Source organism: Drosophila yakuba, chromosome 2L, assembly GCF_016746365.2.
Source record: "Drosophila yakuba strain Tai18E2 chromosome 2L, Prin_Dyak_Tai18E2_2.1, whole genome shotgun sequence".
NCBI classification, from domain to species: domain Eukaryota; kingdom Metazoa; phylum Arthropoda; class Insecta; order Diptera; family Drosophilidae; genus Drosophila; species Drosophila yakuba.
This window is the reverse complement of record NC_052527.2, coordinates 18,096,052-18,118,542: the sequence shown is the minus strand read 5'-3', so window position 1 is coordinate 18,118,542 and position 22,491 is coordinate 18,096,052. Positions and strand designations below refer to the sequence as shown.

The 22,491-nt window shown below is 42.3% G+C and overlaps 4 protein-coding genes across 6 annotated transcripts; 1 reads left to right on the top strand and 3 right to left on the bottom strand.

The window, feature by feature from the left end:
- Window positions 1-6: 6 nt before the first annotated feature.
- Window positions 7-8,925, bottom strand: LOC6528758 (pyruvate dehydrogenase (acetyl-transferring) kinase, mitochondrial). Of its 2 annotated transcripts, none has more exons than XM_002089757.3 (6): window positions 8,068-8,925; window positions 2,463-2,670; window positions 2,217-2,407; window positions 1,579-2,153; window positions 1,419-1,517; window positions 7-310 (listed from the first exon to the last, which is right to left on the bottom strand). In XM_002089757.3, the coding sequence occupies exons 1-6, from the start codon at window positions 8,189-8,191 to the stop codon at window positions 239-241; spliced, it is 1,269 nt and encodes a 422-aa protein (XP_002089793.2). In that variant the 5' UTR covers window positions 8,192-8,925; the 3' UTR covers window positions 7-238. The 2 variants fall into 2 exon arrangements, with proteins under 2 accessions (XP_002089793.2, XP_015054046.1); XM_015198560.2 differs by lacking the exon at window positions 7-310 and adding an exon at window positions 333-460.
- A 351-nt stretch (window positions 8,926-9,276) lies between these two features.
- On the bottom strand, window positions 9,277-11,306 carry LOC6528757 (protein preli-like). Its single transcript, XM_002089756.4, has 3 exons — window positions 10,929-11,306; window positions 10,474-10,850; window positions 9,277-10,131 (listed from the first exon to the last, which is right to left on the bottom strand). The coding sequence occupies exons 2-3, from the start codon at window positions 10,786-10,788 to the stop codon at window positions 9,736-9,738; spliced, it is 711 nt and encodes a 236-aa protein (XP_002089792.2). The 5' UTR covers window positions 10,789-10,850; window positions 10,929-11,306; the 3' UTR covers window positions 9,277-9,735.
- A 334-nt stretch (window positions 11,307-11,640) lies between these two features.
- On the top strand, window positions 11,641-14,087 carry LOC6528756 (golgin subfamily A member 6-like protein 22). The gene is made up of 4 exons (XM_002089755.3): window positions 11,641-12,071; window positions 12,128-12,430; window positions 13,122-13,344; window positions 13,420-14,087. Exons 1-4 carry the CDS (start codon window positions 11,776-11,778, stop codon window positions 13,576-13,578), a joined length of 981 nt encoding a protein of 326 aa, XP_002089791.1. The 5' UTR covers window positions 11,641-11,775; the 3' UTR covers window positions 13,579-14,087.
- Window positions 14,088-18,113: 4,026 nt separating this feature from the next.
- On the bottom strand, window positions 18,114-21,697 carry LOC6528755 (putative phosphatidate phosphatase). 2 transcript variants are annotated; one of them, XM_002089754.3, is made up of 6 exons: window positions 20,673-21,697; window positions 19,153-19,304; window positions 18,867-19,091; window positions 18,625-18,804; window positions 18,389-18,565; window positions 18,114-18,328 (listed from the first exon to the last, which is right to left on the bottom strand). In XM_002089754.3, the coding sequence occupies exons 1-6, from the start codon at window positions 20,983-20,985 to the stop codon at window positions 18,311-18,313; spliced, it is 1,065 nt and encodes a 354-aa protein (XP_002089790.1). In that variant the 5' UTR covers window positions 20,986-21,697; the 3' UTR covers window positions 18,114-18,310. The 2 variants fall into 2 exon arrangements, with proteins under 2 accessions (XP_002089790.1, XP_039227382.1); XM_039371448.1 differs by lacking the exon at window positions 20,673-21,697 and adding an exon at window positions 19,356-19,490.
- Between the last annotated feature and the right edge of the window lie 794 nt (window positions 21,698-22,491).

Genomic DNA, 22,491 nt, shown 5'->3' with positions numbered 1-22,491 from the left:
TCAGTGTTTGATCTTTAACAAACTGCCGTATTTTGTATGCATCCGTTTATTTTTAAAAACAACACAATAACTACACGTAACTGCCATGAATACAAATTTGAGTTGCTTCTGTTGCTGCTGCAGTTTGGGAATGTTTGCCTAGGGCTAGTGATATACATCGTGATTTCAATATCAAACATTTGTTTCCTGAATAGTCCTGTTTTGCTTAACCTGAGTAGCAGTTGCTGGAGCACCCAGTTCATGCGTCCTGAAGAAAGTCGCAACGTTTGGGTGTGGTGGCCGACAGCTGGCGTGCGTTCATATCAGAGCTCTAGAAGATCAGAGAGTTTTGAAAGCTTAATGGTGGCCCTGTGTGACGAGAAATGAAAACCAACTGAAAACTGCAAACGCGTCTGGATCAAATGCAGTCTTATGAATTCTTTAAAAAACCATATAAATACCGCCAACGATTGGAAAAGTTCTGAAAGAAATCATCAGTGGAGAGTATATAAGTAAAGAAAGAGGTATCTAAAATCAACAGAAATTACCATAGGAATTATGTTGAAATTAAGCTGTTATTCAAACAAATAAAAGGAAGAAAGGAAATGCAAATGAATTTGGAATTTTTGGGGTTCTCAAAAAAGATCAATTATTAATGACTAAAAAAATAATTTATCACATATATATTGTTTTAAATAATATTTGAATTGGTAAAAATTAAAATCAAACACAAACAGAGAAATTGTTCAGTTTTGGTGTATACTTTTCAGTTTATTTGTTTAAAACTTTTATGACTTAACATGTAAAATTAAATAGTGCGCTCAAAAAGATAAATGTATTTTAAGATTGCATGCAGTTCTGGCTTTAGCCTAACTAAGATCCACAAATTAAAGCTAATTTCGTAAATGTTTTAAAACATATTTTTACTTTAGAGTATAAATGTTTGTCGTGTATATAAGTTTATATAAATATATATAGAATTAAATGGCTACAAACGTAGTATTAAAGACAAGGGCGTTGCGCCACTCGCTCCCACAAAAACTAAACATAGCTTCAGCCCGCTCCAAAATGGGCGATAAGGTTTGTGGAATGCCAAATGTTAAATGACAATATTTCAACAAATTTTCGAAAATTAATCAAGGAGTTTGGGGCACATACAAACATAGGTAGTATTTAACATTAACATTACATTAAACAATAAATAAACACTTTTGACTTGACTGGGTTGCGGATGCGGGATGAGGGTTGCTTGCTTGCTGGGATTGGGTTTGATTGGATTGAATTCAATTGGTGCATGGTGGCGCAAACTCTTTACACAGCCAGGCGGTTTTGCTTCATTTCTCAACTCATCTTTTTCTTCTATTTTTTTTTAGCTTTTTATCATTTTTACACGTCTACTGGCTGACAGCGCTCGTCTTCTTCTTTTTAGCGTATTTTACCTGATTGGACCAGTCACCCGTGGGCACGGTGGCGCGATAGAACTTTGAGCTTGTCTTGTTGAAGATCGGCAGCAATTCGTTTGCTTCGTCGGACAGAGCCTGAAAAGGGAGTTGATTAGGTTAGATTGCATTGAAAGATGTGCCCGAATGGAAAACTCACCTTTAGATATATAATTGCATCGGTGCCGAATCCTTCGCAGGAGAGTAGCACAATGTCGCCGTGGAAATAGCGGGCGTAAAGCCTTGAGATCGGTAGACCGTATCCGTAGCCCGCTAAGGGCACCGTATGCAGATCCGACTTCGAGGGCTGCGGCGCTGTACTGTACATGTACTTGAAGAGCTGATCGCTCTGGGAACGGGGAATACCGCCACCCTGGTCAGAAATTTTCACGCAGATGTCCTCCTTGCCCTTGCAAATGGCTACTTTCAAGGGGGGCAATGTGTCATTGTTGTCATGGCCATGGTGCTCCACAACAGCACGCATTGAGTTCTTGAAGAGCTCGAAAAGCATGTAGTATAGGTGCGAGGGCACGTACACCGTGCGGATGGGCAGGTTGTCTCCAGGCTCGCTGCTGTGCTGCTGGATCTCCAGCGCCGGACTAGACAGGTAGTACTGATCGCACAGGAATCGAGCATTCTCGTAGGCATCGCGAACCACATCCGACAGATCACAGGCGGGATCCAAGCAACCAATGTGGCGGCCACCCGCATGGGGATTTCCGCCAAAGAGAAGGGCTTTAAGTGAAGATAGGACATAGTCAGAAATGTTATTACTGGCAATTTCAGGAATTGTCTTACTGTGCTGATTAATCAGCATTCGAATGCTGATGCGGGACATGTAGAGCCTGTCGAGAAAGTACTGAATGGAACTCTCTGTGGGCGCATCCACCTGACCGCCCTCGTTCTCCTTCATTTCGATCACACCCTGGGCCATGGTTTGCACTACATCGTTGTGCCGATTTCTAATGAGATCCAAATCGGCCACAAACCTGAAAAGCAAATGTGATTAGTAAAATGAGGTCTTTTTGAAATGGCATTACTCACTTTTGCAGATTGTCGTGGGTGGGCTCAGCTTTCTCGTACACCAGCACATCCTCGAAACTTTTAACATACCAAGAACTTACTTCGCTTACGGATCTAGTGTGCAACAGGTTATCAGGCAGAAGGGCGATCTCCTTCATGATATTCGCTAGCCGAACCGGGAGCTCCTTGCGTAGGAATATGTAAGATTTCTTCTCGCAAGCATTTTGACCTGTTGAATGAAATTACCTTTTATTATTTTTCTACTTTTTATAAAAATATATTTTATTTTTAAACGAAAACAATACTTTATGTGTAATCAATGTTATATATGGTAGTTGAGACTTTGGTAACTATACTCCAAAAAACGAAGGCAACGGAAGATCGAATCAATTGTTTTAAATACAACCTGATAGATACTTTTGCTATTTGTTTTGTTAAAGTTATCTCTTCATATATGTTTGTTGTTTTATATTATTCAATATATTTTCCTGCGTGTCTAATTTATTTAAAGTATTTTCCTAGCAGGCTTATCATTGCGGCTTTCGACATTCAGTGATCATGAGCTGACGAGTGAAAACCTCATGGGGAGGAACAAACCAGCTAGAATAAACAGCCTTGGCGCACACAAAAGAAAACTGTTCTGAGCTCCGCATAAATTCAGTTGGATTAATTATCAGAGAGCCCATAAGTACTTGAGCTAAATACATATCTACACTTGGTATGTATACACTCGGTACTTTCTTATAAACAAGCTAAGTTCAGAGCTCTCTGCAAATGTGAAATAAATCAACAGCAGAAAACTTTGCCCTCGTCAAGCTTTTGAATGTGCCATTGTGTTGTTATTTTGTTGGTTATTTTGTATTTGTGTCCGATTCTGTTTGTGTACGTGAAAGTGTTTTGGTTTGGGCTTGGGTTTTTTCTGTTTGTTTGTCGCGAGTCAACAGTTTCGTAATAAAGAGAACATCAAGAAACTGCCGTCGAGGTGATAACGATGGATTCGCCTTATCGACAAGGCCTTGACCGGCCGGCAAGACACGCCTTCATTTCCAGCAATTGCTCTTTGCCAAATCCAATGGCCAGAATAGTCGCGAAATTCGCTAGGCTTCATTAAGATTCCAGACACAACGCAAAAGCAACTAGATATATACGTGGCTATGCCGAATAAATTGGACTGGAACCGCTTTATGAGTCAATTGTAACGAATTGGCCAAACAAAACAGAATCAATAAAACGAGTTATAAAGGCAAGCCTGAATACGGGAAAGAGAGGCGATAACCTGATAATATTGTTTTCAAGAACCTACCAGAAAGCGATCGCAAACGCTAGAGATCTCAGTTCCGAGACACAGATATCAAAGTGTTGGATGGGGGGTTCCGACAAACGCTCCAATGCACGCGCTTCTGCCCGCTCCGCCCCCAAAAGCTGCCGCAGATGACCTCAAAACAAAGCTTTTAACGCTTTGTTTTTGTTTACTTGTTTGCCATTTAGAACCGCTCTACGCCCTATCTTCCTCTCTCCCAGTGAATTCACTTGTTATACCCGTTACTCGTAGAGTAAAAGGGTATACTAGATTCGTTGAAAAGTATGTAACAGGCAGAAGGAAGCGTTTCCGACCATATAAAGTATATATATTCTTGATCAGGATCAATAGCCGAGTCGATTTGGCCATGTCCGTCTGTCCGTCCGTCTGTCCGTCTGTCCGTCTGTCCGTCTGTCTGTCCGTATGAACGTCGAGATCTCAGGAACTACAAAAGCTAGAAAGTTGAGATTAAGTATACAGACTCCAGGGACATAGACGCAGCGCAAGTTTGTCGAATAATGCTGCCACGCCCACTCTAACGCCCACAAACCGCCCAAAACTGCGACGCCCACACTTTTGAAAAATGTTTTAATATTTTTTCATTTTTTTATTGGTCTTGTAAATTTCTATCGATTTGCAAAAAAACTTTTTGCCACGCCCACTCTAACGCCCACAAACCGCCCAAAACTGTCACGCCCACACTTTTGAAAAATGTTTTAATATTTCTTCATTTTTGTATTGGTCTTGAAAATTTCTATCGATTTGCAAAAAAACTTTTTGCCACGCCCACTCTAACGCCCACAAACCGCCCAAAGCTGCCACGCCCACACTTTTGAAAAATGTTTTGATATTTTTTCATTTTTGTATTAGTCTTGTAAATTTCTATCTATTTGCCAAAAAACTTTTGGCCACGCCCACTCAAACGCCCACAAACCGCCAAAAACTGTCCTTCGCACTTACACTAGCTGAGTAACGGGTATCAGATAGTCGGGGAACTCGACTATAGCGTTCTCTCTTGTTTTGATTGTGGCTGGAGGAAAACAGAGGAAAGAAACCTCCAGACTCGATCGGATCGTCAGCTTTGCACAGCGTCTGGCACCCCACAATATTTAGACTTTGATGTATTGCTTTTCGCTGATAAGTGGCACCCTCGCTTTCATCGGCGATAAATTCGCAGTGGCGTTAAGTGTCCTAATCATAAGTGGTGTATGCATTCAGATAATTGCCCGCTATAAAAAAGGAAGCCAAGTGAAGAGGATTAAAGATTGGAAGATTCCAAATTAAATGGATTGCACTTGGGGTGTCCACTCCCAAATTCATTTGGCACCATTGAATATTTAATGTTTAAATTCATTATTTATGCATTATTAGAAAAAATAGAATACTCAATAATATTCAACTCGTGTGTATTTTCCAACATATTAACCCTTTTACGCTTTAGCATATCATAAATGTGTGTCCGCCAACAGGTTTCACAAAAACTATGAGCTAAAGTATTCAATGGGTGTTATGTAACCAGAACTTAGCTGCTAGTAGGCGAAAAACTGTTGCGTGTTCTAGCAGTGAAATTGAAATTAAGTTGACTGGGCACCGCACGAATTCATTACTGGAGCTTGGGATCGAAAATGAGCTGCGGTTTCAATTCCATCCTCATTATCAGTGTGAGTCGTTCAATTGGCGATACAGGCTAATTTGTTCGTTAATGGCGCATTAAATATTTTACAAGGCATGGCACGCAATCAGCTGAGGGCGCAAAGAAATCCAATTTCTTAAAACAACTCAATCGTCCACTCAGTGCCCCAATGCAATTACATTAGAATGGGGAGAATCACATATGCATCTAACTATAGACCGACTGACGTCACAGCTGGCCCCTCCTCCGAACCATGACCATCCCCTTTTTGTAAAACAGCTGTTGGGGAGCAAGGCGCTTCTTCATCGGACTCTTGAGTTGCATCAGCCCACATAAAAGATATTGGCCCCCCATTCGAGGGAGAATTTGTGTGAAAGTCTTTCGAATATGTATATTTGACTCACATTCGCCCTGTGACAAAAATACGGCGCGTGTGACTACGACTACGTCTTTATTATCGCCGGGGTGCTCACTCTTCTGGCCACCCGTTTCTGTTTTTATTTTGGCTAACTGTTGACGTGCGCGTTTCGCCTCTCTTTCCAAAAGAGGTTCCAAAGTTCAGGTCCAAATCGTGGGCAAAATGAGGTGACAGCATCCCGGACTTTGCCCGAAATGGTCACAGGGATCTGATCCATCGCAATGCATCCATTATACAATATACTTTGGAATTGTCAGACGCTGTGTTTTCAATTTTCCCCCTTTTGCCCAGATATAATTATTTCTCTTTGTCGCACGGAGAATTGGCACATGATCAACCTCATCACCAATTCCACATTGGACTCCCTATATACCATACGTATTTTATATTTTCTATTGATATGAAGTCTTGGCCTTCAGATATGTGGCGCAAATATTGTGAATTTCGCTATAACAATATGGATACACCAGACGCCCTCGAGAAATATTATAGAATAGTATTTATAAAACTAGGCTCATCACACAGGCGCGAAATTTAGAACCCTCTTTCCAGTTCTTACACCCCGCTTACTGAGCCCACAAAGCGCTAATCGATGGTTAACCTGAATCATCATAAACTCGGGTGCATGGTATTAAAATAACAACGCACCAAACCAATAACAAGCCACATTTTATAGATATAAGCATAATTACTCCAAGTTTATGGACCCCCACAAACGCCAGAAAAACACAATTAAGTGCCGCGTACAGTTGGGGACAAAACAAACGCGCAAAGCAACCTTATCTACAGACCGACATCAAAGTTCAAGTATAGGCAGGTATATATTAGCTATTTATTTGGTCAGTTCCCCGAGGGGCGCTGGCATATTGGGCGGCTATAAAGGCTTGTAAACTAATTCCGCTGTTTTGTCGCTCATAAATGAACCCATACCAGCCTGCCTAAAAAAGCAAAAAGCTGAGGACAAGTGGTCTTAAAGGGATAGAAAACAGACAACGAAAGCCTGTTGTTTTGGTCTAAATTTAGATGATAATAGCTCAGCCTCCGGAGGCCAACCTTTTCCACATTTTTCTTCTGCCCCCTTTCAGCCGAGCTACTTGGTCCGGCTTTTATTTCTGCTCACGTCGGATGCTAGAGAATGCCCTAGAAGTGAGTACTCGAGTCTGCTGGTTACACAGGAAAAAATTGGTTTTCGAGTAGAGCATGTACAGAAAAGTAAAGGTTATGTGGAACAGTATCTAAGGCATCTGTATCTGGATATATTAAAAATGTAATAATATACACTGCAAACTAAGTTTGACTTCTGTTTGGACAAGAGGCACTCGATTCGAGGGTTGCGTGTTTTTTTATTGGGGCGTGTTGAAGCTCTGGATTTTAGGATATTGCTGGGGGTGTTGGGTTGACATTGAAACGTTATTGAAGGCCACGTGCCGGCTGTTGGCGCTCAATGAAGTGTGGGCGGAAAAAGCGCCTTTGTAGCGCCCATCCTCGTGTTTCATTTTCATTGACGAAACTTGTTTTGAATTTGAACATGGCCATCTCATAAACAAGTTGAGCTGTTCTGACTTCCGTTTTTGCAACAGGCGGTTGGGAAGACGCTGGGAAGCGGAATGGAAATGAAATGGAAGGGGCGGGGCTGGGGCTGGGGCTGGTACAGGGGGGGGCTAGGAAAAGCCAAAGCCAAAGCTTAGCTGAATTGAACTGAACTGAGCATTCAATTGTTTATACTGCCTGTCAGTGTTTTCCTCTCTGTCTCGCGCACAGTCCACAAAATAATATAAATGCAAGTGCTTAATTGACAATTCAATGAAACGAAATTGGCTTTTAGGTAACGGGATATTTGCGCAGTTTAGCAGTTCGCAGAGATCGGGTTGTTCTAAACTATATACGAAACTTGAGACAACATGAAGATATTAATCTCTACATAAGATTAGAGCTTTTCTATTTCATATGGTTATGCAACAGTATGTTATAATGTATAATAAAATAAGTATGTTTAAATTTTTTAAAGCGAAATTAACATTCATTTTTAGATCTTAGGTAATTTAAACTTTTATAAATTACTGAGGCGAACGACTAGTGTTTTTATATCTTTTGGAGGCAAATCAAAACAAAGTGACAGTCAAACTTTCCATAGTAGCAATTTATAATTTATAACATCAAAGATCTTAAGCCTAATCGACTTGCACGATTACACAACAGCACTCAGATAAGATCAATTAGAATTGTAGAGGCATACAACACCTAGGGTTCAAGAACCTTAGGCCCAGTTACTCACCAAAATCCATGAACTGCTTTATCGAGAGGGGCGATGGGTTGAAGCCCGAGTAGAAGTCGAGCATTTTGGCCAAACTCGCCATCGACGAGGAGGCGGCTGAGAATCGGACTGGAAACAGGCGCATGTTGGCTATATTTTTCTGGTTCGCGGGGGATTACGGAGCTGATTACGTTTGCCGGTTGGGTTCGCTGGGGCTTTATCTTCAACAACTTTGTTTGCCACTTTAACTCGCTTTAAATTATTTCGCGGTGAGAAGGAAGAGGAAGATGAAGTGGCTACCGGTGTCCTTTCGCTCACCTTCGTTTTTATCTCGCTCTCGATGCCCTTCTCACTCTCTTCGCAGGACGTTGACCGCGCTCTCGCTTTCTTGGAAGCAAGGAAGCGGGTTGAGGGAGGTGTGTGACGAAGAGCGGGAGAAACAGCTGGCAACGTCTTGTAAAACTCGAAAACTCTGGCAGTGTGCGCTCAATAAATCAATGGAGCGTTCTGATTAGTTTTAACCATATAAAAGCGGTACCAAAAATATATATGTTATTCTATATTTCTTCTTTGTGTTAGCTCTGCTCCAAGTTGTTGTTGTTTTTGCGATGAAAGGCGGGGGCGGCGGGGCGCAGATTTTTCCTCTTCTCCTGATGCGCCATAAACGTAGCTAATTTGTACGGTATTTGTTTCGCTGTGTCTTTTGTGCACTGCTGTCTCGCAATTTTAGCTGCAGTTCTTCGTGCGATTAATTATACTCTCAGTTGTTTGTTTTCGCGCGACTTCGACGCGTACGGATGGGAATTCGGATTGAGAATGCGACTCCAGATGTCTCTGGATTCTCCAACGTTCGAGAGAACGCCGATTTAACCTGAAAGCTGCAGCTGCGAGCGCTTTCGCAAGGGCAGAGCTGTAGTGTTGGAAAGGGTCCGAATTACGTCACAGGTCCGGTAGCACCGGTCCAGCTGACTTCTGTTAAAAATGTGGCAGCTCTGGTTTTAACGAATATTTGCAGCGAAATATAACCAAACAGATTTACAAATATAAAAATGTTTCTAAAAACAAGAACAAATCAAATAAAGTGCTACGGAAATTTTCAAGCAAATGTAAAACAGTCAAAAACTAATATAACTTTTTTAATACAAGTGATTTGACCTTTCTAAATAAATATCTCAAAGAAACTGCTTCTTTATTGAATTATGACGAGACCAAAAATAAAACTCTGTTAACTTCTAACAAACTAAGTTTATTTTATTAATTACACTTTTAAGAACTAAAAGTGTTTGTTTCTTATTTTTTGATAAAAATATACAACAGATTACATAGCAATACCAATTTTGACACACGGCTTTTCGTTTCCTTTTGACCTAACAGAATGGTACATAATAATGTAATGCAAATAACTAATGATAAATAATTAAATTTTGTAGGATGCAGGAAATGTGTTCAGCAAGTAGTGTCTCCGTTCAGATCAGCCGGTTGACTCGCGCACACACGGAATGAAATGCAGCAAAGTATGTAGTGGACTTGCTTTGGAATATATGTTTTAAAACAGCCGCCGAGACGACTCCGCCCCTCATTATAATTCCGTCCTGGCCAAATCCGCAAAATCTTTAACTCCTGAGCCGAAAGCATTAGAATCCTAGGTCTCATTTGACATCTATTCCAAAAATTCAAGTTAGACGTCACTCAGTTCTTGACAGAAAACAGTTGCGCAATCTTGGAGGCGTGACTCTTGAAGAATTCGTAGCCCACTTTCGCGGCGCTCTTTAGCGTTCCTGGGTTGTTGTGATTCCCGGTTGAGGTGGATACGGTGGTGGTCGTTACTGGAAGTTCTCCGGCTGAGGAAGTCGTCGTCACCGCGTGCTGGTGATGTCCTCCACCCACCAAGCTGTCCGGAAACATGCGCCGCAGCACGTAGTTGAATCCATTGGAGGCCTTGTTGCCGTTCGCCTTAAACCGTTCGATGCCGAAGGCTCGAATCGCCCGCGAGAATCCGAACACCTGTGAGCTGATGTAGGCTCTTCGCACTGCCAGAGTACTGCCGTCCTTCTGCTCGCTGTAGACGACGATTTCATCGACTTTCTAAAAAAAAAGGAATAACTTATTAAGATTGAATTAAACTTAAGAAGATTTAGTAAATTAAAACATAGAAATTCACTAAAAAAAAAGGTGCAATAAAACGAATCGAACAATCTTCAGCAAATTCCGACGCCCAAGATGCGTTTTTTAGGTTAATTATAAAAAAAAAGACCACAGCATTGACCATTGATCTTTTAGGTAACTCAGGTTTTCAAGATGTGCCGGTATTTTGGTCATGCCCAACAGCAAGTAGCTAAATTTTCTAGATATTTCGGTAAACATGCTAATTCACAAATGAAAATGTGAACTATTTCAATCAATCCTAGTAGGTATGCGATCACTTGCCATTATCTTGGTCATGCCCAGGTTCCTGGTGAATGTGGTAAATGTCTTTTTGACCGGGTCCAGAACGGAGTCTTCAACAATCTTGACCGGCACATTATTGTAGAAGCGGGCTCCCCACTTGGGCACGGGATTCGTTTTGGAGAGGAGTCGGCGCGAGAAGAGCTTGCCATCGCGCACCTCCCTCTGAATGGTATCCTCGGTGAGGACGTGGGTGCTGGAGGGATTTGGGTAGCGGTTCCAGTAGGCGACCACCACGTTCATCCAGCTGTAATCGAAGACTGTCTCCGTCCGGCAGGTGGATGCCGCCACGACCATATTGAAGGTGGACCAATGAACTCGCTGATGAGTGCGAAAGTGAAAGCCGCCGTGTCCCTGAGCTGAAAAGTGAACCGATAATCATCAATTGCAATCGCATGTTTACGGCTAAATATAGATCGCCAAATCGATGGACGTACCTTCGCGAGGGGGTCGAAGAGCGTGGTCTTCTGCCTCTAGAGCTCCAGAGTGCAGTGTGAGTGGCACCAATTTGCTGGCACACGTTGATTCAGCTAGCAGCTTGTTGTTGCCCCAACTTTGGGCGCCTACTAAGAATTTTGTTGTGTAACTGCGTCACAAACTCCGGCACAGGGTGCTTCGGGTTCGCTACCTCCGACTTCTGGCAATATGCTGGCGATATCCCTCGGTTCCTGCGTTGCCTCGACCTTCAGTGCCCCCTTCTCCTTGCTGTCCACGGTTTCATTGCTTGCCTTCCAAGGGTTTGTTGCCAATTCCACTCCAATTTAAGCCTGTTCAAAGGCCATCCGGAAACATCTGGTCGCAGTGTTGCCAGATGGTGCGCGTGATAATAATACCACATGGTGCACTTTTCTAATTAACTAGTATTTTCCTTCGGGCTCAAGAGTCGCAAAATACCATTATTACTAAGCGCTCATTTTTTACATTTCAAAATATATTTTATTTTATTATGACAAAATATGATTAATCGAAATTGTACTTCTTCAACACAATATACATATATATTTATATATATATAACAAAATATTAAAATTGTACGAGTCAAATCATATATCAATTGGGTCATAACAACTTTAAACGAAATATTTAATTTGAATTTTAAAAAATAAAAATTGATTCACTATGATGGTGATAAGCATTTTTGGCATAACAATGTTTGATACTTAAGAATGCATAATTCTAATAATAAAAAATAGTTGTCATGGGAATTATTTTGCAGTGCTTAGATACCAGAAAACAATGAAAAAGTTCACTAATTAAGTACAATTCCAATAAAGCAGCTTAAAAATGGATGTTGTGGAATTTCTCACACGGACCGATAGGCGCAATCTGAAATCCCAAATAGGTTTCCAGGTGGCGCGAAAGATGCGCGACTGGCGCGCGGATGTGGACAACCGCCGTTGGAGCCTCAGTCTCCTCCTCCAGAAGGAGGCTTTGGAGGCGGATGAGCAGATTGCAGAGATGCTTCAGGAACAAGCGGATGAAGCGGATCGAAAGCGACACGAGTGGATCGAAATGGAGCGCCTTAAGCGAGAGGAGGCCGAAATGGAGCTGGTCAAAGTTAAGAAACAGCAAAGGGAGATGTAGGTCTTCTGCAGGACTTCAAAGCCTTCCCGATCTAAAATCAGTCTACTTGCAGTGAAAACTCCGAGGCTCATCGTCACATGCTAACTAAGGAGATCCTGTTGGAGTCCAAACAAGCGCAACTCCATCAAATCGAAGAGAAAAAGGCCCTCAAACGTCGCCAGGCTTGTGTAGAGATTCTTTGGCAGCGGGTCTGGCAGAGATTGGATGAAAGTAAGGCCCAGCAGGAGCAGCAGGAGCTGAAGCTGCGGAACTTGATTGAGAATAGGTGCCAAGCCCACAACCTGGACACTGACCGGGAGCAGAAGACCCAGTTCGCCAAGGGGGTGTTGGCAGACCAGCGGGAATGTTCCCAGGCGTGAGTATTTAGAGATTTAGTTGCTTAGAGATTTAGTTAGTTTACGTATTTTGAGTTTTAATATCTTTGTAAATCTTATAAATTATTTATTTTATAAATGTGAATAGAGAGAGTTCAATAGAATAAAGAGAGTTCGCTATGGTCGAGTGCGAGGCAGAAATGCATGCTTACTCTTAACTTTCTAGCTTTTATAGTTCCCGAGATCTCAGCCTTGCGGCGGAAACGCTTTAATCTACTTGTTAGATACCTTTTAACGGATCTAGTATACCCTTTTTAACGTCACATACTTGTGACAATCTCACCTTTATTATAAAAAGCCTGAAATCAAATAATGACTTTACATTCGACATGATCTTACATCTTATAGATACTTTACTTTACGGGTACGGTACTTTTTACTTACGGTACTTTTTACTTGGTCCCCGTACAACATACGACTTTGAAATTACTTTTGAACGCTGCTTACGATTTTCAAAAATATTTTAACTTGGAGTGCCAGCTCAGCAAAAGGTGATAGATTTCAATAAGCTGGAATATCAACACTTTTTGGACCCAACCACTCTAGATTTCTGGTTTTCAAATTTACATCTTTTGTTTTTAAATAATTTAACCACTCTATCTTTATCCTTTTTTAATATGAGATAACACAAGTATTAATCCCATGATGTATGTCATGATCCGTGTTTTGTAGCCTGGAACTAGCTGCAGAAATGGATGTGCTTAGGAAACAACAAGATATCAAGAAGCTGAGAGATAAACGGCGCCAGCAACTTACTGACTTGCAGGATCAAATCAAACAGAATCTCACCATCAGCGCCAAGCAATCACAGGCCAATATCCGAGAGGATGTGGGCTACAACATCCTCGAAGACCGTCAGATTTACGAGGAGCTCGTGGAGAAGCGTTGCGCCAGGGTGAGGCTTACTGCACTTAACTGACTTTTCTTAAGAGAAATCCAATCCCAACCGAAATCCTTTGTTTTGCTCCAGACCCACAATCGCGATTGGCACCAGCAGTACATGACGCATACGGCTGCGGAGCGTGCCGCTCGCAGGGAGGAGGATCGGATGCGGGATCGGAAATACCTGGGCACTGGGTGTGTGCTCGACCAGCAGCAGAAGCAGCCATACGGCAAGGAAGTCCGCTAGTACAAGTGGTTGACACTTCGTCATCGCCATCGATCGGTGGGCACGCACTCTCATGTCACGCCTCATATTTGGATACCATATGGCAATTATATTAACGCCGATAAATCAGGCGATAAATCAGCAGCGATAAGGAAAAGCGTATCACGCACGGGCGGCATAAAACCAGTGATAATGCCCACCATCAACGTCACCATGGAAGCTCACCAGCCACCAACCACCAGCTTGGCCAGCCGCCAGCGGGCCAATATGCAAATGCGAAATGCCAGTACAGTCAAGCTATTTTAGTGCACCACCAAAGGTCTGAAATAAAAAATCTATAAGCACTACATAAATTAACCATCCTAAGTTAGGTTAATTGTTGGATATATTGGCAACTTGACCTTTTTTAAAATACATTTAAATTAAGCTACTGTTTGCATTTTCACCAATTTTCGTAAAATTTTATTACTTTCAGTTAATTTTGTGTTTACAACATAAGATAAAATATACTCTCAATGAACAAGCTATAATCTTAACTATGCCAATTTTCACATAAAAATATAGTTTTGACGAATCCAAAAAAAGCTTAATGCAGTCAAAATTATAGCTTACAGGATTTTTCAGGTCAGATAAGGAATTAGCAATTGTGAGCTATGGAAGTTGGACTGTATGCACGATAAAGCTTGTAAGTGTGGCTCGAGCAGCGCCTTTGACAATATTTCTGACACTTGGACAGGACTTGGAACCATTTAGACTTGGACCGCACCCCGCCCTCCTCCGGTTCCATGGGTATTTATAATTGACCGCTTCCGCCGATCGCAGCGCTTGTCTCCTCAACTGGTTGCCGCTAATTAGAGTTGATCGGTGGCCATGTCGCCGGCAGCAGCTGCAATTGTGGCACGTTGCACGTTGCACGCAGCATGTTGCAACTGCTGCTGATGCACTCAATATGTAAACACACTAACCGCTGTGTTTATTCAATTAAAAAGAGTGGGGGCAGAGATTTGGCGGGAAGCGACTAGCAAATTGCCACTGCAATTTCCATTGCGATGTACTTGGCCAAATGGCCAACAACGGCTCATTTGGCTGATGAGTGCCCATTCGTTTGTCCGCAGTTGATAAGCAATTTCAGTGGGATTAGGCCCATCTGGGTAATCTGTGCTCATCCACTCCTGGCATACATGGCTTGTTTATTTATAATAAGCCAGACTCATGTTTACTGTCCAAACAACTATGTGAATTACTTTGTAGGATGCACTGGGGAAAATGGATTAATAAAGGTTTGGGCTTGATTTATGGCACTCTATTGGTACTCGAGTATCAGGAGTTAGACAAATTTAAAACATCCCATCGCGTGATTGATGGTTTTGTAAAGCCTATATCTTAATATCACATGATATTAACTTGATAACTAAAAGATACCATTATTATTTCAAATATATATATTTAGGCATCAATTTGTAGTATGGTTCTAATCTTTACGAAGATAGAGAAAGGGTGTACAGGATTCGCTGAAAAGTATGTTAGACGGAGGGAAAAACTACCATACTACAAGCTGAGCAATAGGTATGGGATAGTCGATGAACTCCACCTCGACTCCAGTGCGCTCTCTTGATATTTTGAACATTTGGAATAAGTCTTTCTAATCAAGTTCTGTTTGACTGTGTTTGTTGTGTTTTTTCAGATATAATACAAATGATTAATATAATAAACGAGTTTGTATTCACAACAAACGAATGAATTATACTCAAAACAAGTATCTGCCCATACCCACGTGATTAGGTCATCATTTCTAAGACAGATATAGCCACTTGAGAAGCATAACTATTGATGGGACTAGCATACATATATCCCACTGTTTTCAATGCATAGGTAGGTAGCCACCCTGCGTCCCCCGGACAGCCTGTCCAGACGCACAACACGATCCCATGCATCACGCAGTTCCAACTTCAACTTGAGCTCCAGCCAAGCCTGAGAACCAAGTGAACCGGAGGAAACGTGGACCCTGGAACCTGGAAAGGCCGGGCGGCGCATTTTCAAAGAGAGGTGTCAAAGTCGGCTCAGAATTGCCATAGCCTGGTAGAATGGCTGAATTTTCCTGCTGGGATTCCTCACGGCATGTCATTAGCTGCGAAAGGGGTGGCTCAGTCTGGGTTATTTATGTGACACTTACAATCGTGACAACGTTTGCCAAATGCACCGGGGGAAAATGCATTCAAATGGAAATATCTCAAAAACAATGCGGCAACATTAGTTAACAGGCATCGGAGCAGGAAATAATAGGGAGGAGTTGCCCAGGTAACGAGTATTTCCTAATATCCGCATAAATCTGATGCCTTCCGCAACGCCTCCTGGCTGAACCTAACTCCAGTTTTATCCGGGCATCTCCAAGATTTATAGATTCCGCCTCGAGGCCCCGAAGCTCGACTCGAACTCATTAATAAGCGTTTAGAGCCAACGCTAATTGCCAACGCCTCCAGGAGCAGGCCACAACAGGAAAAGGGAAAACGCAGGACGGCAAGTTGGCAAACAATTGGCTATGTGGGCGAGCAGGACATGTCGGGTTCCATGTTCAGATCCAGGTTGCTTGGCCCTCCCATTGTGCGGTTCCACATGTTGCACGTACCCATGGGAAACCGGGACAAAAGGCTGCGGTCAAGCACTGATTGAAATGCCCACGCCTGCCCACGTCCTGCGGCTCCACAGGCCTCCTGCCCTCCTGCCCCGCCTCCTTTATCCCTATCGTGCTGTACGTGCCGGGCGAATTTAACGCCTAGGTTCCAGGCATGAATTGTGGCCTCTGCCCGCCAGCGACGCGGAAAATAATGTTGCACCTAGAACAAGTGGGATAAATGCAACGATGAATCGAACCTGCTGTTACCTTATTGTTGGTCATCCCTGTTGTACATACAATAAATAAAAACCTGAAAATAGAACATATAATCCTTAAATCAAAACAAAGTTAGTCTTAGTTCTAGTTGTTGTCAATGCTGGCTATCAGGTGAACGGGTGAACTACCTTTTTTTTGAACTTTTTTTATAACACATCGCACGAATCACCAAGAATTTATTGGTAAATATAAGGTATCATGATTAATTTGGTAAATTGACAAAAAAGGAGCGTCGTTTGTAATGTGTGTCATAGGAAATACATACGACTTAGAGTATTGTTGCAACGAAACTCCACCAAAGTGCAGGTGTACAGGGTAGCAAACTGTGGTGCACGCCATAATTCTTCTATAAAAAAAACCCCTCTTTCCCCTCATAAAAAGGGGCGATTTACCTTTTTGTTCCACGCTATTGTTGCATTTTTCATGCCTTGAAATGGATTTCGCGCCTGAAATTTGCTGGCCAATTTCCATTAAAGTCCCGACTGTCGAAAATTGCCAACCCGCTGGCCATTGTCATAGGCAGAAACTATGAGCCATCCCCTTTTTGCTCTGATGACCGGTTTGGTTTTTGTGCATCTGCTTTCTTCTGAATATCTATTCCCATAGAGGTTTCGACATAAACTTGAAGCCATTGACAGAATCTATCCCCACATCGGAATCAGAAAAAACTGAAATTGACAGCAGATGCGGGCAATTGAAAATTGGGGGAATTGGGGAATTGGGAATCGGCTGGGGAGGAATGCAATTACGCGATAAAAGCGAAATAAAAAATTGTGTTAATTGTTGAGGAGACTTGCATCGAAGTTTCGGTACGATCCACTCTGCCGAATGGCGATGTCTTGTTTGCCTTTCGATCTTTTACGGCCACATCAATCTTTTGGGGATGTCCGAGTGGCCTGAATGCTGATAGCCGGAATGGTGTTCACTGTACAGTAATAACAGCACCGCAGACGCAGTGAGTGAGTGGCACTTGGCTGTCGCTCCGCCTGATTGAGTGATGCGTCTTCCAGTGGCTCCTGGTCACTTACGATTCCTGCTCATCTTGCTGAGTGGCCAGGGCAATAAATTCGTTTAATATGCAAATCAAATGCAAATTGATCTGGAGTGCAAGTCTGGATGAGGGGGTAGAGTAGGGGGTGAGGGGGGCAAGGTGCCACAGACTAATTAAAAATCACAAATTGGCCCGCTGACTTTGCGCCATTGGCTAATTAGCCATAGATCAGTGATCTCCCGACATGGCCCGTGTCCATAAGACAGGTTTCGATATCTGGCCAAGTCCCCTCCAAATTCAAATGGCTAGCTGGTTGCAAATCCAAAGCCGGTTGCCAATAGTTTGGGGTTATTAATCTCGGCTGTCAAGGACACTTCCTAGAGTAATTTGATTTAAATTGCTTGTTTTGCTCACTAATTTTGCAATTTCTTACGCTGATTATATCAATTGATTTGTATTGGTACGATCGACCAAAGCATGCCATTAATCTGTAAAGTTGCTGATTTCAACATTTGCAACCAAACTTGATTTGGCGGGGTGTGTCCTTCTGTGAATAATAATGCATGCAGTTGGTGTAAAAGTTGTGACTTGGAATTCCACAGATTTGTGTCTAAAGATAAGGGCATTGAGAAACACTCTCCACATATTAACATCCAAATAAAAATTAAAGTAGTGTAATGGTTAAACACATAGAACTGAAGTTTATTAAGTAAAATCCTTCACACATAGATAAATAGGTACTCCTATGCAGACATGGTCAAATTAAAACAATGATAAAACTGAAAATGCGGCATATAAGACATCTTAAAGCGAAAGCAGCTCCACACGGTGGGTTGAGGGGTTTAGAACCCCCAAAAAGTCAAGGATTCAGCCTACCACATAGTCGACGTCTGCGAAGGAAACATATTAGTATAAGGAGTCTTTAAGCACATAGGGAATGCAGAACACACCACAACAACTGCGTAGGTGAGTCCGATGCCAGATCCTGCCAAGACATCGGACCAGTGGTGCTTGTAGTCGGAAACCCTGGTGAGAGCCGTATACCAGGCGAACATGAGCAGCAGGAACTGGAGTAGGTGGCACAGCATTCTCATCTGCTTCCAGTGCATTCTACGATGTAGGTAAATCTGAAAGAGATGTTGATCGATTTACCTATTGTCCCTGCCTTGGATTGACTCAAACTCACCACCAAGTAGAGCATGGAGTAGCAGGCGAAACTTGCATGTCCACTGGGAAAGGACAGGCGCATGTCCTTCAGCTGCTTCGAAGTTATATCTACCGCCGCACAGGTGAACTCCTCGATATAACGAGCAGCGTTTATGGGATCACTGCAAGTGGTGCCATCTTTCATGACGGGCTGACAGAGCTGCGAACAAAGTGATGCAAATCAAACACATTCAAGGATAATATATTAGTTCTGTGGCTTACTGTGTAGAAGTGAGGTCTCAATCTTCCAATGGAATACTTTGCGATATTGGTGGACAGCTGCTCTACGCCCAGACCGAAGATAAAGATTCCCATCCTGTGGTAGCACTCCACCAGCCAAGTGGGCAACTCCAAGTGGCAGAGCTGATAGCCACTGCCCATCGTGTTCTTCTGAAAGGGACTGTGCAATCGCCTGTCCTGGCCCCTGAAGAACTCCACCACAAGCATCTACAAAGGGTGAGCCGGTTAGTCATATAAGGCAGTTAAGTTAAGATAGGGACCAACCTACCACAGAAAGAGGTAGGGCGCCACACATCAAGTAGAGGATCCAACTGGGCATGGTGGAGTCTCTGTACGGATGCTTCAGGGAGGAATCATTGCAGAAGAATCCGCGGTTGACTGCTTCGCCCCAAAGCGAAAATCCCAGCATAGGTAGACCGACTGAAAGGACAGAGAATATTTTAAAGAAAAGATTTATCCTTCATGCCCCACATTTCTATCTTTTGCAACCCGAGTGGGGCTATTTGGGTGGCCCAGCACAGATGTGGTGTCCAATTCACTTATGGGCAAGGTCTGCTGATCCAGCCTTAATTGGACCAGTATAAACACAACGATAACAACCACGTTGATGGTGGGGAAATGAGTTCAGCACAATCAAATGAAAAATGCTCCCCTCACAAAAAGAACTTGCCACAAATTGAATAAAATAAATCAGTCCGAACTCGATGATGCGCGAATAAATATATTTTTGTGTAGTATCTCTTTTGGGGTTCGCTCGGGTGAGAAGTGCCTGTTCACTATTGAAACATTGAAACGCACAGCAGAAAGCCACAAAGAACCAAGTACATCACACAGTTGGAAACATTTTGGGGCAATTTGGAAATGTTTTTTGTGTTGTTTGAAAACAAGGCGGGAAGAGGCGCTAGCCTACCTACGGTTCATCTATACATACATATAGTTCTGCATGATGATATTGTTCGGGGACTTTGTTGCACAGATAGCGGAACCCTATCTGGGTGATGGATTCTGATGTGGAATAGGTTTATGACTGGCAAGTGCAGGAGATCAATTGCTGCCACATGATAACAGGCCATAAAACGTGTGAAAGGCCGTCGGGGAAAGAGATAGTACTTTTCCCCAAATATTCAGTTGCAGGAGCAAGAGCATTACGAACTATATTTAATGATTTGTAGTGTTTTGATTCATTTCAGACTATGATTAGAGCAGCTATTCTCAAGGGTTGAGTGCCAGGGAAATGGGAACGTTTCAAGTACAATTCGATTGTTTTTATTTAAGTTCTGAAATGATACAGCATTTCTCCGAGAAGTCTGAATAATTCCAAAACATTCTTAGCTTTCAATGTTTCAACCTAACTCTATGGAGAGCTAAGAATATCCGTAAAGTTGTGTATTTTGTACTAATTAATGTGTTCAAAGAAATTACTCAGTGTGAAAGGTAAAAAGGTAACTTTAGCAAAAAGTGTTGATAGTATAGGTTTTCTTGTTTATTTATTTTTAATGTGTTTGTCTGCTTTGGTAAACAAGTTTATTTATAAGGTAAGCTAAAGATGATTGTAAATACTCTGCAGTTTTTTGTTGAAGCATACGAATGGATATTTTTGTTTTTAATAAGTACAAAAGACGTCTAATAAATATAATAATAATGAAAACAGTATATATAAAAGTGGCTGTATCATCCTTAGATCTTTATGCGTAACTTCCGCTTTACAAGCCGATGTGATTCACTTGAATTCCTCACTAGTTTTTGGATAATGTTGCATATACATATTTGCTTCAAAGCGTTACTCACCGCAGCTGAGCAAACAGAGGTCCATGAGAATCCTTCCGAAAATTTGTCGGGGACCACGCAGCGGTGGCTTGTTGCTGCTGGGTACCGCGTACAGTGGGCCCTGGCTACGGGAGCTCCCAACGAACGTGGGTAGCTGCAGGTCCAGTTTCACATTGTTGTTGTTGTGGTTGGGGGTTTGGCTTGCGGCGGCGGCGGCGGCGGCTATGATGCTGGAAGCCGTCGGAGAAGAAGGCTCTTCGCCGCTGCTGCTCTGGCTCTCGAATCTCTGGAGCGGCGTGGTATCGCAAACGCTGACCGGTCGCAGGGTGCTCATGGTGGCTAAGAGGGGTCTTCCTGGCTTCTAATCTGATCGAGCCTGGCTTCAATGTATGGAACTATTGCTCCTGGACGCCACTCCGGTGGTCATCTTATCGCCAGTTGGAGACAATCGTAGTTGAAGACGGGGACACACAAAAGAATATTTGGATAATCCTCGGGAGTGCTTTCCTCTTCAGAATGTGCTAATGGGCGCGCCCTCTTGCGCGGCACGGTGATAAGGTTGCAGGTATGTAAATAGAGCCCACAAATCGATACTGATGTAAGAAGCCACGACGGCGGCGTTTCGTGGGCGGTAGGTACGAAATTGGGTAAGGTAAACGCAAAGGTGAACGCGAACGAAACGCTATTGTGCAACGATAAGCGATGAGCGATCGTGATAGCGATCGACTAAGTCCGAGTCGAAATGCTGCTCAAATACTAAATACTGCTGGCGACGCACAAAGGTAAATAATGCGAGCTGAAAATCTGTGCACTTATCTGGACTGCGTTTTCCCGCTGCACTTTATGGCTGTTTGCATTCGTTTTGTCACATCGAAGGTATTTTCGTTCTTGGTCTAGTTCTTTTCGTACTTGGTTCTGCTTTCCTATTTGTTTCGCATGCGCAGCGCCGCTACGTAAACGGTAGACGAAAAAAGCGAAGAGAAACTGCTGCCTAGCCCGACGACGATCAACCGTCCGCACCGTTCGACGACGAACGAAGAAGTAAGCGCCGCGCTGCCCAAATACCAATATCCAGATACGAAATGAACGCAAACAGCTGTGCTCTCTCCCGCTTTCCATTGCTTTCCAGTGCTCTCTCGCGCTCTCTCTTTCTGGATAACTGAGCTGGAAGTTAAATACTGGAATGTTTATGGTACAGCGCTGATCAGTGATCCTTAGAATATATTTAAATACTAGTTTACAGTTAAATTTTAGTTTCTTGGAAGAAATTATACATTGTACGGAAAGTAATCGTCATTTTTACTCTTAAAAGTTTTTTTTTTGTTTAAATTTGTAATTTTTTCATTATATTAGGGCTTGGATCCTTTAAATTATTTGTAAAAATTAATCGGTTAAATTTATATCAGAACACCCGAAAAGCAGGCACTGTATTTAGTAAATTAATGTGCGTATAGAATTATTTTATCTAACAGTAAATTATCACTAGGGATAAACGTGGTGCAATGCATTCAACCCAAATATTTCATGTTGTTTTAAAGCTATTCGTTTTGGTATAATTTAGCGCAATAATTGAAAACCTCTTCTCTGGCCTCTATCCTATGTATTCGATTTTTTGTATCATGTTTTTATTATGTGGTAACTTGAGCTAGTAATAAATATAGGAAAATACAACACGTAGTTTTTAGCTTGCATTTAATTTCTAATGTAAAACCTGGTAAAGCTGCCACATAGGTAGCAGTAAACTTGTTTACGTCCAATTAATAAAATAAAAAAAAAAAAAAAAAAAAAAAATTAATATCTATTAACATGAATATGCGCCAAAATATAGGCAATGTTTTAG